The following is a 17,021-nucleotide window of genomic DNA, read 5'->3' on the forward strand; positions in this document are numbered from 1 at the left end:
ATTCACCTCTTATTTTGTTCCCATGTGCAGAATTGCACAGTTCTTCCCAGCCAACCCCTGAACCACACCCTACCCCTGGCATCTAAACCTGAAAGAAAGTCATCTCCATATAGAATACTTACTGGTTCAGCTCAAGGTCCAAGGTGAAGTCTGTGTCAAAGGCATTGATGAGGAAACTCACCTGGGCAAGATGTATCACCTGCAGAGGGCATAAATAAGAGGGAGAAAGAAAGAGAGTGGGGGTGGTGGATTAGAGGGCATATTTATAGAATGTTAATAGTTGGAAGAAATCCTGAGGTCATCTAGTTGCTTAGTGCAGCATCCTAACAGGTGACCATCCAGCCTCTGCTTCAAAGTTTCCCATAAGGGATAGCCAGACTGAACCAGACAGACTGTCTCAGTGCCAGATAGGAAATTCGTCTCATGTCCTGCCTAAAACTACTTCCCTGTGTCCTCCTTTAACATCTGTCTTCATCTGAAGCATATAATTCCTATACATTATATATTCACTGTGGCTTTTATTCCTCTTTGGTTCTTTTCTGCTTTATCATGTTTGTTTATATATACTGGTGTTTTATGCTATGGCAGTTTTAATTTTGTGATATGATGCTTATTGTAGAATCAATTGTGATTTCATGTAAATTTTCTTGGGTGCCCACATATATGGGGGGAATGGCAGGGTAGAAATACATTCAATAAATACACATTAATACTGAGAGGTTTTCCTACAAACATTGTTTTCAAGTCTAAATATAATACACTTGCTCGTATTAATGCCTTGCTAGCTGGATTGTGAGTTCCTTGGGGCAGCTCGTTTCCTTAAGTAAATTGTCATGTACATAGATATTGCCCAAAAAAAGTTATGTCCTCCCACTACCCTTTCAAATGCTTCTTTACAGTCTGATTTAACCACAATGAATAGTTTCCCACAACCGGAAAGGTCACATTCACAAGATGGAATATTAAAGAAGAGAGTACCTGTGCACATATACAGAGTGCCCTCATCCCCACCCCTGAGTCTGAGTTCGCCTTGACTGGGATCCATAGATCTGGTATCAGAAGAAAGGACATCTAGTTCACCGAGCCTGACTTCCAAGCAACTTTGAGCCTCTGTACCTCTAATTTTAGAAAGTAAGAAATGGGTACTCCTAGACAATATTGGATTTCTGGATCTATGCCAGTGCAATTCTTAAGCTTCTATAATTTATAGAAACAAGCAGAGCAGCTCATGGGGGGACCACTGGCCATGGAAATTTTAGGTTGGTATTATGACAGCTTGGCAGATTAACATGCAGAACCAGGGCAGTTTGTCCTTATTCTTTCTCTGGAAGAGCAGGTAACTACAAACCCTCCATCTGTCAGACACACCGATGTGGAACACAAACAGGGCACAGAGGTCTGGGGGAGCAGCTGGGAGGCAGAATGAAGAAGGTGGAGGAAGTTCAGCGGATGCCTCATTCAAGAGGCAATGAATGAGCACACAAACTATTGGGGAACCGTGAGGAGATAGAGTTGTGCACAATCTTCTGCAAGATGCAAGAACCAGTAAGATTTTCTGGGACTCAGAACACTACAGGTGCTGGTTACCAGACCCAGTTGCTACTGGGCTGCTGGGCACCTGGAGTTTTGTTCCCCAATTGGTATCTTACCATTAAGACTTCAATTGTCTTAGCTGACAAACAGGATTCACTATCAGTTGATGTTGTGCAGATTGGAATTAATCAATCAAGAATGCATCATTGCTGCAATCTGACAGCTTCGGAATGGCATATTTATAATAATAATAATACTAATAATACTAATACTAATACTAATACTAATACTAATACTAATAATAATAATAATAATAATAATAATAATATTTCTATACTGCCTTTCTTGGTCCTCAGATTTCTCCTTAGACTTTATTCAAGGCGGTTCACATAGGCAGGCAATTTTTAAATCCCCGTAGGGATTTTTACAATTTGAAAGAAGGTTTCTATTTTTCAAGAAACCACAACATTCAGGTGTTTCTTTCTTGATCTGGTCGCACATTCTGGCCTCCATCCTCCCATATTTAGAACAATCAAGTGTAGCCGGGAAAAGAGGAAGTTAATTTGGAATGCTCCAGGAAGAGACATGGCATTAGGACATAAAATAATGGGATAATCCTAAACACATATTCTCAGAAGTAAGCCGAGTTCAAAGGGACTTACTTTCCAGTTTTGCAGCTTTAGGACCTTGCAAAACCATCTATATTTGTTCTGCCTAGGACAAGAATAACAGATTAATATAAATAAAGGGAAAAGAGATGCCTTATAGTTAACGTGCTAAGGCACTCTTTCCCAAACTGTGGGTCGGGACCCACCAGTGAGTCATAAGCCAATTTTTGGTGGGTAGCAAAAAGTTTTTGAAACATTAAAAAACACACACCCAAAAACAACATTGCATCCTTGCCTGGTTTGCAGAAGAAAATCATTATCTGGAATGCTAACCTGTGGTGTGAGGTAATCTTCATACCCCCAAATTAAAATCTCACATTTTCCTATTTTCTGAAGTACTTGACATGCCATAAAGCACTTGTGCACCCAGCTCAGCCTTTGTAACTGCTCATCTTGCTCTCCAGTTCAACCTGCTGGGCACTCTAGAATGACTGTAAAAATTGGGGGCAACAGTCCTTGAGCTCCATTTCTAGGGAGAATCTAGCAAATGTCTACACACATACTCTATGTAAGGTCTCTAGCAGCCTCAGGAACACAGGACCCCAATGATTAATTAATGCATAATTTATTAACTATTTTTAATAAATAAAAATATTTATTTCCGTATATCCTTTGGGGGGAGGGGTCTAGTGGGTCATGATAGATTGTTATTTTAAACAGTGGATCCCGGCGCAAAACATTTGGGAAGCACTGTGCTAAAGAAATATACATCTGTGTCTGTCAGGTGAGATTACCTGCTTTTGTATAGCAGCTAATAGCTAAACATGCTTCCTTAATCTACACTGGTGGTTAGAAGGCATGAGCTTTGGGGGCTGGTAGCTTCTATCCACAAAGGGCATCCCACCTGCTTTGGTGAAGGCTGGAAACAGTTAAGCAGAGGGGACAGAAGTCTTGAGTTTCTGCAGCTGCTCTCAAGAAGCAACCTGGTGAAGGTAGCAGTAATATTCTGTTGCTTAGGGTGGGGGCAAGGGTAAGGGAAGGACATGAGCAGATGCAGTGATGTGTACCTAGCCTTCATATCAGCCAGGAATGTGGAACTAAGGGATTAATCCAAAGGCTTCACAGAAGAGGTGGCTTTTAAGCTGGGGATTGAAGGAAGAGGAGAATGTATAGAGTTATCTAGCCCTATACTGCTCTGGGCCAGGAGATCGCCTACTTCTGTACAATCTGGCTCGTCCTCTTAGGTCATCAGAGAAGGCCTTTTTACAAGTGCCGCTGCCTAGGGAGGTATGTGGGGCGGCGGCTAGAAATAGGGCCTTCTCAGTAGTGGCACCAACACTATGGAACTCCCTTCCCCTTGACTTAAGAATGGCTCCCTCTCTTGAGACTTTTTGGCGAGGCTTGAAGACCCTTCTGTTTAAACAAGCCTTCTGAGTTCTCGGCCTTTTTAACATTTTTTCAACATCTTTTAATTTTTTACAGGCCTGATTCTTTTATGACTTGCTGCTCTATGCTCTTTTTACCTTTTTACTACTTGTTATCTGACTACTGTTTTTATGATATGTGTTAATATGCTTTTATCTGTTTTTAAATTATGTTGTTTAATCTGTTTTTAACCTGTTGTAAGCCGCCTTGAGTCCCTTTGGGGAGAAAGGCGGGGTAAAAATAAAGTTGTTGTTATTATTATTATTATTATTATTATTATTATTATTATTATTATTATTATTATTATTATTTCCATAGCCCAATCCACCATGGAGTAAGTGTTCCTCTTGTACTGTTGTGATCACAGGGATTCAATATTATTGTGTGTGCGTATGTGCTATAAAGTTCTCATAACATTTGCAACTATCACTTTACTAACCATAAGCAGAACCTGTGCATTAGCAAATGTAGATTAACACACTAGTCCAACCATCACAAGGATTGATCAGTTTTTGAAATGGCAAGCTTTCAAGTTCTACTCTCTCCCCCATCAGGGGGAGAGTGTACACATTAAAACATAGCCTCCCTTTTCCCTAGGCTATATAGGAAGGCTTTCCCTAGGCTCTCTCAAGCAATATGATCTTCTACCTCCCTTACACAAACTCTAGTGTTTGTCAATATTCTGGCTCTGGCACTTTCCCCCTCAGCAGTTGGGATCCCTGAAGGCTCCATCAAAGCAATTCAGCCAATAACCCGGAAGGGTGGGTGGGGAGAGCACTTGCAGATGGGCAGGCACATACTGTATACAAAAGTTATCAAGCCATTGCACATTCTTAAAAGGATAGACAATGATTCTAACAAGGCAGAGTTTGCTTCAGAAATTGTTTTCACAGTGACAGACTCAACCCTACTGCAATTGAGATGGGGCATGGTAGAGACGGGGCAACACAACGGTAGGGGAGAGTGCTCATCCTCATGCCTTGCTTGTGGGCTTCCCCAGAGGTATCTGGTTCACCACTGTGGGGAACAGAATGCTATATAAACCTGGTGAACTTTTGTTCTGATCCAGCAGGCTTTCATATGTTTTAAATGAAGAAATAAGCCATTTAATAATTTGATTTTCTCTATGAGCCTCTTTGTTAAATTTTTTGTTGAAAAGCTATATATAATTACTGTTAATAATAATATTGTGAGTGCACCAGAGCATGTTCAGAGTGCATTTCTTTCACCTGACTAAACACAGCTCACTTTCTCTACTCGCATCTCTGTGGTAACGGGTGTCCATGTCAAAGTGTGACAAGTTGCTGCATCTCTCCAACTTTTTTTCTTAGAAAATTAACTGTATTTATTATTTTCTGTAATGGGGGAACAGTGATGTCTGCACAGGTTGCTAGCAGGAAACACATAAGCATTTTGTATCCACCTCATAAAAACTTAAGATTGCCTCCCTAGATCAAACCAAAGGCCCTGCTGCTAGGCTAGCACTGTGTTCCCAAATTGGCAAACCAAATGCCTCTGACAGAGACCACAAAAAATGCACAAAGGTGCATGATTTGTCACTTGGTGTTCAGAAGCATGAAGTCTGAACATGGAAGTTCCACCTAGTTGCTGCAGCTAATAACTACTCAGACCTACCTTCTATGGAGTTATCTAATCCCTTTTTAAGACAGTGGTCATCAACACATCTTATGGCAGTAAAGTCCATAAGTTAATGATGTGTTTTGTAAAGTACTTTTGTCAGGTCAGACCTTAATGCCAACACAATTACCCAACATGTTCACCATCCAAGGCCTCCTGACACCTGAGGTGGCATGCCAAATGCTGGCCCCCATTACCCAATGATTTGCCGCATTTCCTCTTCCTCTCTGTCCCTCTCTTCCTTTTCCAACCCAGGGAGTGTAAGGAGGAAGGGCAGTGGAAGCAAGTAAAAAGGCAAGATGGGACACCTCCACCAATCTCCTACCAGCTGGCCTCATGGATGGGCTAGCCCTGCATTTACTGCATGTGTTCTCAGAACCAGCACAGAAACAAATATAATTTCTGCAAGGGAAAAGTAAGATCATTTCAGCTGGACAAAGCTCAAACACAGCCTAGGAGCAGATGGGGCTGTGCGCTGAATTGGCAAGAAGATAGGGTGGGAAGAGTAAGAATGATTGCAAGAAGAAGGAGGGGGGCAGAAGACTAAAAGCTTCTGGGACTGAGCCCTGGCTCAAATTGAGCCCTGTTCAGACGCTGCAACAGCAAATTGAGCTAATGCAATTCTTGGCTATAGAAATGAGAGGGATGAAGGCAACAGGAAAGAGGAGGAGGGAGTAACAGAGGTCTAACTTGAAGGTTATTCAAACCTTGGGTCCAGTTCTGGTTTCACCATTATATTTCCTGTCTCCTTTCTCTAAGGTGTCGGAGAAGAGAGGGGAAAAAACTCACAGGTGGTGTTACAAGAACACTTCAAGGGTTGAAAAACAAGATTTCCAGAGAGAGATATAAAGAGCTCAACATATTTAGCTGCAATCAAAAAGACAATTGAAGGATAAGATGCTTTCCTATGTGGGAACCTTCCCAAGGAGAAATTGAGCAAGATTGGGGGGGGGGGGGAAGAGAGGTAAGGCACACTGCCTGGAAGCTGAAGCCTGAAGCGGATTCTGAAATAGAAGCAACATATTTTAACTCTTTCTTTGGACTGGTTTCTGCTGCCACTTTACCCTTGGAAAACCAACTCCAGTTTGTTCATAGATTCCAGGGGCTGAAACCAGGTGTAAGAAAAGCAAAGGATCCTCTGCGAAACCAAGTACAGTACTCAACTCGCTTCATTTTAACCACCCCAGGATATCCAATCATGTAAACAAATAGCACGGGTCAGATATCTGGTGTCCAGAGCATGATGGCATGCAGAGGTCAGAAAGAACAAGTGATGACCAGCAAATGGGTCAGGAAAATCTGCATGGGGGATGTGATTGAAAAATCCTGAAATTCCTTGTCAACAGATTCAGGATTGTGAATAAGAAATTGAGGAAAGAACCTGAATGAATGAATGAATGAACATATTCATATTGGTCCATCTTTAATATATTTATTTATGTAAACTTATGTAAATTTATTCAAATTTTAAATGTAAATTAATTCTTTTTTTCCGCCGCCCCCAACACAGTGTCAGAGAGATGACCGTGACCCTCCTGCCAAAAACTTTGGACACCCCTGAGCTAGACAAACATGCATTCTTTAGTAACTGGCACTAGGTACTTAAGCTGCCTGAAAGCCAACCCCGTGATAGCAGCCTTGCTCACTAATCTCAGATGCATAGAGGATGGCTTGTGGCTACTTAGATAGCTTCCACACTATGGCTCTATAGGGCTGCTGAGGCATTGCTTTTCCACAATCGGCTGGAAACAGGATTAAGACAGAGGTGCCACAAAGCACTGTCTATAGTGCTATATTATGCAGCAGGGCAGATCCCTATGGCCAAGACTCTTCTACAACATCTATTCATTCAGCAAAGTCCAATTCAGCAAACAGTCCCCTGCAACATTAGTCAGTCATTTTCCTCTTGCAGTTTCTGCTTCTTTTATCACTCTTGTTCCATACAGCGGAGGAAGTTTAAAATAGCTTTACACTGCAATTCACCAGAAAGATTCCACAGCAGTTCACAACTTAATAAAACAACAATAAAAAAACCTCCATTGAACAGCAGCAAATTAAAAAAAACAAAACACAGGGTAGCAGTAACTGGTAAACAGACCTTAATAAACAGTGATGGTAATTTGAATTTATAATTTATAAACAAATCTTGCAGGAAGAAAACAGGCAGGAGGCTTTGTGGCACATGCCCGCCCACCCAGCCTTCCACACACGCAGTTCTATAGCATTGAGTTCTAGAATCTAGAGCACTGAGTATCCAATTTTCTAGAGCCGGTGCTGCTATGCCAAGGGAGTATGCACTTCTTCCTGTGTTGGGGAGGCAGTCTCAGAGGCCTCCTCCAGGTATGGGAACATTTGTTCCCTTCCCTCCCTCGGGGCTGCATTGCGGCTACATTGGTGCTGGAAAGTTGGATAGGATTGGGCCCTGAGGCTGCTCCCAGGACAGTCCAATTTCTAGTGGAAGCCAATCTAGATTTCAAGATCTTGGAACGAGACCTCATCAGAAGATCTTCAGAGCCAGAAAGGGAGGAGAGATTAATTATCTCAACTGCCCTTTGTTAATCACCCTGTGCTCCCCCAAAGGAGGGGAGTTCTATTACTTGTTTTCTTCTATTATATTTTGTCTTCCTTTTACAGCAAAAATGAAGCCAGTAATTAACACCCGTCCCCCTGAACAGAAGCTGCTGATTAATGGGCAACTCATAATTAATCCTCTAGTCATGCTGAATAGGAATCTGAAAGGAGGAAGCTTTTAATCAAAGGCACAATGCTGTATTACCAATCCACGTGAGATAGGCAGGTTCTCCAGATTTGAAAGGAAAAAATGCCACAAATCAGGGAAAAAGCAAATAGAAAATCAGGCAGAGAAAATCATTATTATCCCCATTATTCTCCCCTTTACAGACAGAGAAGACTGAGGCTGAGAGCATGTGGCTTGTCTAAGGTCACTATTCTACTAGTGCGTTGTGCTGCCAGAACAAGCATTCTGGTGGCACAACATGCTTTCTGGCTGCTGCAAAATGCGACCTGCTTGGACATGTGGGCTGGCTGCTGGCAGGAGCAGCAAGTGGCTGGCTACACATGGCAGTGGATGCCCGCCACTGCAGGTAAGAGCAAATGGAGGGTAGGAGGAAAGCAGGGGGTGGGCGGAATGGGGTGGTGACAGGGGTGGGGAAGAAGGTGGATCAGCTCTAGGACAGGGGCAGTTTGGAGGCAGTAGTGCTGGCTGAATCTTAACCCCTGTCCTGGGCCTGATCTGCCTTTATGGGTCCCACACAGACTTACACCAGCACAGATCTGGCATAAGACTTATTGCTGGCACAGATCTGAGTAGACCCGCTGAGGCCAGCAGAGGCTTACACCTGGGGCAAGGGGACAAATGTTCCCTTACTCTGAGCGGACCTCTGGAGGCTGAAACTCCCCTGCAGGATGCAGCGGTAGACGCACTGGTGCCACTGCATCACCACATCATGAGTTAGGATTGGGCTGTGAGGCTGCAATCCTGTATAAATTTTCCTGAGCATAAGACCCATGGAATACAATGGGACTTACTTCTGAGAAGATGTGCATAGGCTTGTGCTGGTCATGTGGTTGTGGTAGAGGCAAACTTGGAACTAGGAAAGCCCTGATTCATAGCTTAGTGTCTTAGCCACCACACTACATCGGCCTGGTAGTTGTTTCCAGGAAGCATTTTGTACCCCATTCCCCCCTCCCCCCATTTTGAGCCAAAGTATCCCCAGGATGTTACTTCAGCTCAGCACATGGCAGAATTACCTACCCCAAAGGAGGCTAATTGGAAGGAGGGAAGCCCAGAGCAATCAAGCATGCAGAGAAGCAGTAGACAGCTTCCCCGTGGGTGAGTGCTTTGTCTTACAGGAGGCTTAAATAGAGTAAATACTGTAATTTGTCATTGCACAGTTTGAGAAATTCTTGGCTAAGAGCAAAAAAACTCTGGATGCAGAACCACAACTGGCTCTCAGGAAGTTTCTACATGCAGTATATATGTTTAAAAATCAGCTGTGGATCCCCTCCCCCACCCATTGGTCTAGGAAGCAGTGCTGGGAAAGGAGGATTCATGCTTCCCCCCACTTCATTTTCCTGATTTAAATTGACCTACTATCCAGCCCCCCCCCCCCACAAAGCTGCCCTCAGTTCATCTTTAGAGAAGACAAAAGGTATCTGTATGCTTCCCTGGCTTAGCAGGTGTGTAGCCATTTCAGGGAACAATTTAGATCAAGGAAATGGCACAGAGGGAGAAAGGGATGCCACCCTCCCTCGCTGGCATCCCTGCTCTGATCCAATTTGGGGGTCTCCATCACTGCTTGTGAAAAAAAAAATGTGCTCAGATGTCACACATTCCACCTTGTTTGGTCTTCTGTCATTAAGTAATTTGTCATTACAATTACAAAAGATTGTCAAAGACAGAAAGTACACACCTGTAAACTGATTGACCCCCCTCCCGACTTTTTGTCACCATGCCAAATGCTATAGCCAAAGCTGGCCTTCCTAACCATTGCTCATTTTTTACCAAAGTGAAAGAGACTGAACAGCAGGCAGGCGTTAAGGACTACAATCAAAAGAATTTATCCAACTTCCTTACAGGCAATTATTTGGTCATGAGTCATGTGTATGGATCTGTTTGTATGGCTCAAACAGATACAAAGTGTTTTTCTTACAATTCTTAGTGACAAACTGTGAGTTGTGTTGCTTATTGTCAAGTTCATGGAGATAGCCTGAAATCCCAAGGATCTCTCCCACACCCATAGCTAAAAATCTACAAACTAAATATTTGCTGTCTTTGAATGGGACCCCAAAGCTTGCAGGTAAAATGGGGCTGCAATGGTAGAGCCAGCCCTGTCTGCCTGCCTCCCATTGCGCACTCTTCCCCAGTTGACTGCTCCTGTGTGTTTTGAAGGGAAAAGCTATCCTTTACGCACACACAGACTCTTCATGATATGTCTGTGTTTTGAACTTGGGTGTCAGTCTGAACCCAAATGCTTATCAAGAGAGCCAGGTTGGTGTAGTGGTTTGGGAGGTGGACTTAGACCTGGCAGATCCAGATTCAAATCCCCCTCAGCCACAAAGCTTCCCGGGTGATCTTGGGCTAGTCGCTTTCTCTCAGCCTCATAGGGTTGTTGTGAGAATGATTGGAGGGGAGAAGGCTGTGTCCACTGCCCTGAGCTCTTTGGAGGAAGGGTGGTATAAAAATGTGAACAATAAATAAATATCATCTTGTAAGAAACTCCTTTTTGAAAATCAAGGTTCTAATTCTTCAAAGAGGAACTGAAAAATGGTCTGGGCAATGTCTCAAAAACCAGGGAGCTGGCTGCCAAGGCAGGAGGTGGGGCACCACTTCTTGACCATCCCCAGTTAGTAGCAGAAGCAATATCAAACATGCAAATATGATCTGTATGAGATTTACTTTTCAGCTGTTCTTGATTAGTATTCTTTCCCATTTTATGCAAAGTGGGGATTGATTGGTGGTGATATACATGTCTAAAGCCATTCAGTTAATCCCTGACTGTGCTGAGGCTTGAACCCAGAGATTATCCCTCTTCTACTGCAGTCATCTGTCTCCTGACTCATGCTGACTTTTCCTTCAGAAGGGACAATGTCCTTCCTGTGGCATTGTGGAGTGCATCCCCATCTCTCTTTCCCAACATGGTATGAGCAACATGTTGGCAGTTCTTTAAAGGTGTGAAACTAAAAATCAAAAATAGCATAAAATTTTTGTCTTAAATGGACATTTTGGTGTCAAATTTGACTGCAGGAAGGTGCCTCTGCTTATGGGGAAACTTTAGCCATGCATGGTTAAGTTGCTTCCTCCCTACCCCCTCCTGGTCTCCTGCATAGTCTCCCACTCATAAGATTCCAACTCTAAATGCTTCCAACCCACACTCTTCTCCTTCTCCCCCTACTTCAAACCTCCTTAATGGATTCCATTAAAATCTCTGTGCTGTAGGTGTATGTGAATGTTAAGCTAGATTAAATGGGAGGCGTGCAGAAGATCTCATCCATAATGAATAAGATAATCACTCAGCCACGATGGGAGCAAAGGTAGAATTGCTGCTGCATGCAGGGGGGAGGAGGGTGGGCAGACAGTGTGGTGTGTGAGAGCAAGTGCAATGCACAGCTGCTTGCACTGGGTAGGTGATTAAGGCCACAGGTTCTCCTTTGTGATTTGCATTCTCATCCATCTCCAATAGAGCCAAATCTCTACATTGCCTAGATAAGTGACTGGGGAGAGAGGTCAGGCTGGGAATAGCAGAGTTCTGTTAAAATCCTTAACTATGCGTAGCGCATAGTGTGCATAATTGTGCATTGTGTAGAAACTACTTGACCGTTTTTATTCCTGTTAAGCCCTTGCAGCAGCTGCCTTTTTGAGGTTGTTGTACACAGGGCTTACAGCATATTTGTATTGGCAACCTTCAGTCTCGAAAGACTATGGTATCGCGCTCTGAAAGTGGTTCTGGCACAGCATCTAGTGTGGCTGAAAAGGCCAATCCGGGAGTGACAAGCCCTTCCACACCGGGAGCAAGTGCAGTCTGTCCCTGGTCTGTCTCCCTGGCCTTCCTTCTTTGCCTCTTTGCCTCAGACTGCTGGCAAAGTGTCTCTTCAAACTGGGAAAGGCCAAGCTGCACAGCCTGCCTCCAAGCGGACCGCTCAGAGGCCAGGGTTTCCCACTTGTTGAGGTCCATCCCTAAGGCCTTCAGATCCCTCTTGCAGATGTCCTTGTATCGCAGCTGTGGTCTACCTGTAGGGCGCTTTCCTTGCACGAGTTCTCCATAATGCTATGCATATCTACTTAGAAGTAAGCCCTGTTGAGTTTAATGGGACTTACCCCCAGGTAAGTGTGGATTGCGACCCCAAAATTGTGTCAGACCTTCATACTAGGAAATCCAAAGCAATCATCAAGATGAAAATGCTTGTGAGACTATAGTTTCCATATTATCTGTTAAATTTAGAATCGCCATCCTTTGTCCACCCACTTCTTACAGAGAATTCCGATGACATTGCTGCCAGATAGTTGCATCCCTGAGTTTTCTGAGCTGACCAATTTGCTTTTTCCCTGATTTGCCTCTCCTTGCATGGTGCTGGGGCAGCTCTAAGGCGCAGCATGGGAAATCTTTCTGAACTGTGCTGAGCGTGACAGGACAGCACTGGCTGAAAGAGAGGGATAGCCTAATTCTCCCTCTTTCCCCAGGCTGTGCTATGCTATGAGTTGCAGGCACAGTTTGGGTTGGAAGGGTTGGAAAAGGAGCATGCTCTCTGGTGCACATGCACCCAGTGCAGCAGTCACCGTTCTTGAAAACTTTCCCAAAATATGATGAATAAAACTGAAAAGCAAGGGTATGGGCTCAGCCCTAATTTTGTAACAAATCTACATCAGGTGTGACTAAATTTGCTGATCACACCTACATGCAGAGACATAGCAGAATTATGTGCCCTTGGAGGAAGCTGCCTGTTGCCTCTCTGTATGAGTCACTACTTTGAGATTGCCTCCTTCCAATCAGGAGGCAGGCCCAGAAAAGTGACTCACAAAGAAACAAAGGAGTTGGGCAATTCAGGTTACTCTTAGGGCCACAGTACATACTACATTAGTAACATGTCTGGTCCTGACGTGCTTAACTATTCTTAATGAGAGTAGTGGTGGGTGTTTCAAATTGGGGCAATGAGGGAATTAGGTTTTTAACCCTTTGTTCCATCATGGTCTCAATACAGATAGAAGTCCGTCCCAGTCGTCCGTCAGTCCGTCCCCCCCTCTGCTGCTATTTGCCCTGGAAACAAGGCTCCCACTGAGGCCAATAAGAGCTTCCCTTCTGAAATAAATAACACCAGCTGGGGGTGGGTCATGGGAGGGGGGAGTGTTACAGCCTCCCTCCAGTGGTGTCACTAGGATTTGCATCATCCACTGCAGGAGGCCAGTGCGCCACTGCTATGATGGACCTCCTCCCATGCAGTGGGTGGGGCAATGCCCCAGGTGGTGGGCTTGGTGATGCACCATTGTCCCACTCCACTGGGTTTTTGGTTATAACTTTGGATAGAATAGAGATGTTTCAATGGGGTTTGTTCATTGTATTCTGAATGAAAATCACATTGAATGACATATATTGTATGTCACATAACATGATGGTATTATTAAGAAGTACCAAGATCTTAAAAATTTTGGCCTGTAGTTGTGTCCCCTGGTGCAGCTTGCACCCCCATAGTGGTGCCACTGCCTCCCACATTGCATTTCCTTACTGACTAGAGTTACTACTGGTTGTAGAAAAGCAAAATACATCAAGACCAAGCACATTGTTCACATGATGGACGGAGTGACTCTTACCATTTTAAGATAGGGCTTTACAAACTTCTTCTGGGGGGGAGGGGGTGTGCCACCCTTTGGTGGTACTGTACCACTTCTGCAGACTCTACTACCATCAGGACAAAATGTGTGCACATGAATGGGTTGTTTGCCCCACAGCTGATGCTTTACTCTGTGCCTCTGTTCCCAAAACCAGGTGTGTTTTGAAGAGCTGGGTGACTGCATGGCCATATCATGGCTTCTGGTGCAGCACCTCTACTTCCAGCAGGTTCAGGCCAGATGAGGCATTGCCATGTAGTCACTTGGGCCATAGGACCAAGTCCCATCTGCCATACTGTGAGGTACCACTGTACTGCTGAAGTGCCACTGGTTGCAATATACAGCTGAAAGAGTCAACCTTTCTGGGTGACATGTACCTCCAATTGTAATTTTGAAACAGTGGGTCTTAGAGATACTATCAGGAGTGTGAAAAATTCTAGGCTTAGTTCTATCTGGAGGAAGACTGCAGGAAGCACTCTCCCAAGGAAAGGCTAGCTCTCCAGACAGTATCTAAATTTTGCCAGAAGACCACTTTGCAGAGGGAAGGGGGCCAAGGTCTGCCCAAGCTGTCCTGCCAGCAGGTTCTACAGCTGCTGCTACTACTGCAGCAGAGAGGCTGGGTTGGAGCTTCATGTTGCAAGCTGCTGATTCCTATTACAGCTACTTGAGGTGGGAGCCTCACTTGTTCCAGGGAGAAATTCAAATTCTGCAAAGCAAACAGTCCTTCAGTTCTCTTTAGCTGACTATAAGTCACTTGCTGTTGCGTAGCTAGGGTATTGGACACTCAGGGCAGGCCGCTCAAAGCGAAAGGTAGGCATGACCTCCAACTTGAGATCCCAGAGTGGAGGCCAGGTCTACCCTGTGCTTTGAGAGACCAATAGATCTAGCCTCCACCAGGGGATCTCAAGGTGAAGGCTAGGTATACCCTTCTCTTTGGACAGCTGCACAAAGTCAAGGGTAGACCTGGCCTCCACCGCAAAATCCTTAGGAGAGGCCAGGTCTACCAGCTGCTCAGTGGCATGTTCGACTTGACCAGGTGTACTTGACACCCAGGGCAGACCACTCCCCTGCCCCTCCTTCCTACAGTACTGTCCTCCAACATTATTATTAAGAAAACTTATATACTGCTTTTCGTCAAGAGTAGTTCACAAAGTGGTTTTGTAAAATAAATCAGTAAATGCCTCCCTGTCCCCAAAGGACTCGCAAACAAAAAAAAAATCAGAAGAAACACCAGCAGCAACTTATACTGCAAGTTTTCACTGGTCAAGAAAGGCTGAGCATTTCAGAGAGCGAAAGCACTCTCAGAGTCAGTCTGGAGTCTAGTGGCTTGGCGGCCCCATACAACAACAGAATGACAAGGAGGCCATTACAAAAGGGGGGAAGCTCCCTTTGAAGGAAGATGCGCACACGCGCACACACACACACACACACGCACACACACACAAATCAAGAAACCTAAATGCAAAGAGGAAACAATGTTGGTGCATACATTTGAAATTTAGAGAGAGGCCAAACTGTGCAATATAGATTTTGAGGTGTAGAATGGCCACATCTGAAATTTGAGAATCTGAGTGAAAATGCCTCCCCTTACTATTAACATTCAGTTCTAGTTATGGATAAAAAATATGGATATTTTTTGCAAACCACACTGAAAGGAAATCAATGTGTCTCCATTCTTCCTGAGAAAGAGAACCTATATTTCTCAGTAAGTATTTGATGCAGAGAAATGTTCTGCTTGCATAACAGTCACACACACACACACACACAGTTACTTCAGGGGGAGTTGTGATGTTCAAAGCCCACTGGTTTCAAACCAACATATTCTAAGGACAGAAGAATTGCTCGGATGCATCAGATCAGAGGTTCATCGAGCCAGGTAATATGTTTTGAACTGTGGCCAGCTACATCTCAGCAGGACATGAGGGTGACAGGAGCCGAGGGGCATCCGGTTCGGGACTCCTCATCCCTATGGGATGAGGATGGGGAGGTTAGAGAACAACAAGACAAAGGCAGGGTAGGAGAAGAAATTGGGAAAGGTAGGGTGATGGGATGTGATAGACGGTTTGGCACAATGAGAGGATGCGGGGACAAAGGAGCGAATAAGCAGCCCATCCTGGGGCATTCCGTGTATAAATGCTTTTATGCGAATGCCCGAAGTCTACGAGCAAAGGTGGGAGAACTGGAATGTCTGGTGACAAGGGAAAATATTGACATAGTGGGCATAACGGAAACCTGGTGGAATGCGGAGAATCAGTGGGATACCGCAATCCCGGGCTATAAACTCTACAGGAGGGACAGGCAGGGGCGTGTTGGAGGTGGGGTGGCCCTTTATGTTAAGGAAGGGATAGAATCCAGCAAAGTAGAGATTGAAGGTGGGTCCAACTCCACCGTAGAATCTCTGTGGGTTAAATTACCAGGCTTGTGCAGCGATGTAATACTGGGGGCGTGCTATCGTCCTCCAGACCAGAAATCTGATGGGGACCTTGAAATGAGGAAACAGATCAGGGAGGTGACAAGGAAGGACAGGGTTGTAAATCATGGGGGACTTCAATTATCCTCATATTGACTGGGTCAATTTGTGTTCTGGTCACGATAAGGAAACCGGATTTCTTGACGTGCTAAATGACTGTGGCTTAGATCAGCTAGTCATGGAGCCCACCAGAGGACAGGTGACTCTGGATTTAATTTTGTGCGGTACGCAGGACCTGGTTAGAGATGTAAACGTTACTGAGCCATTGGGGAACAGTGATCATGCTGCGATCCGTTTTGACGTGCACGTTGGGGGAAGAATACCAGGCAAATCTCTAACAAAAACCCTTGACTTCCATCGGGCGGACTTCCCTCAAATGAGGAGGCTGGTTAGAAGGAGGTTGAAAGGGAGGGTAAAAAGAGTCCAATCTCTCCAGAGTGCATGGAGGCTGCTTAAAACAACAGTAATAGAGGCCCAGCAGAGGTGTATACCGCAAAGAAAGAAGGGTTCCACTAAATCCAGGAGGGTGCTCGCATGGCTAACCAGCCAAGTTAGAGAGGCTGTGAAGGGCAAGGAAGCTTCCTTCCGTAAATGGAAGTCTTGCCCTAATGAGGAGAATAAAAAGGAACATAAACTGTGGCAAAAGAAATGTAAGAAGGTGATATGGGAGGCCAAGCGAGACTATGAGGAACGCATGGCCAGCAACATTAAGGGGAATAATAAAAGCTTCTTCAAATATGTTAGAAGCAGGAAACCCGCCAGAGAAGCGGTTGGCCCTCTGGATGGTGAGGGAGGGAAAGGGGAGATAAAAGGAGACTTAGAGATGGCAGAAAAATTAAATGAGTTCTTTGCATCTGTCTTCACGGCAGAAGACCTCGGGCAGATACCGCTGCCCGAACAGCCCCTCCTAACCGAGGAGTTAAGTCAGATAGAGGTTAAAAGAGAAGATGTTTCAGACCTCATTGATAAATTAAAGATCAATAAGTCACCGGGCCCTGAAGGC

At 44.6% G+C, this 17,021-nt stretch overlaps 1 protein-coding gene across 2 annotated transcripts in view; it reads right to left on the minus strand.

Moving 5' to 3' along the window:
- ADAM11 (ADAM metallopeptidase domain 11) overlaps positions 1-17,021 on the minus strand; it is a 59,746-nt gene that overhangs the window by 35,128 nt on the left and 7,597 nt on the right. For both annotated transcript variants that reach the window (XM_066627302.1, XM_066627303.1), the window contains exon 3: positions 123-199. In XM_066627302.1, the coding sequence (XP_066483399.1) occupies positions 123-199 (77 nt within the window). The remainder of the gene's footprint in view (positions 1-122; positions 200-17,021) is intronic.

The sequence above is a fragment of the Tiliqua scincoides genome, chromosome 5, assembly GCF_035046505.1.
Source record: "Tiliqua scincoides isolate rTilSci1 chromosome 5, rTilSci1.hap2, whole genome shotgun sequence".
Classification (NCBI taxonomy): Eukaryota; Metazoa; Chordata; class Lepidosauria; order Squamata; family Scincidae; genus Tiliqua; species Tiliqua scincoides.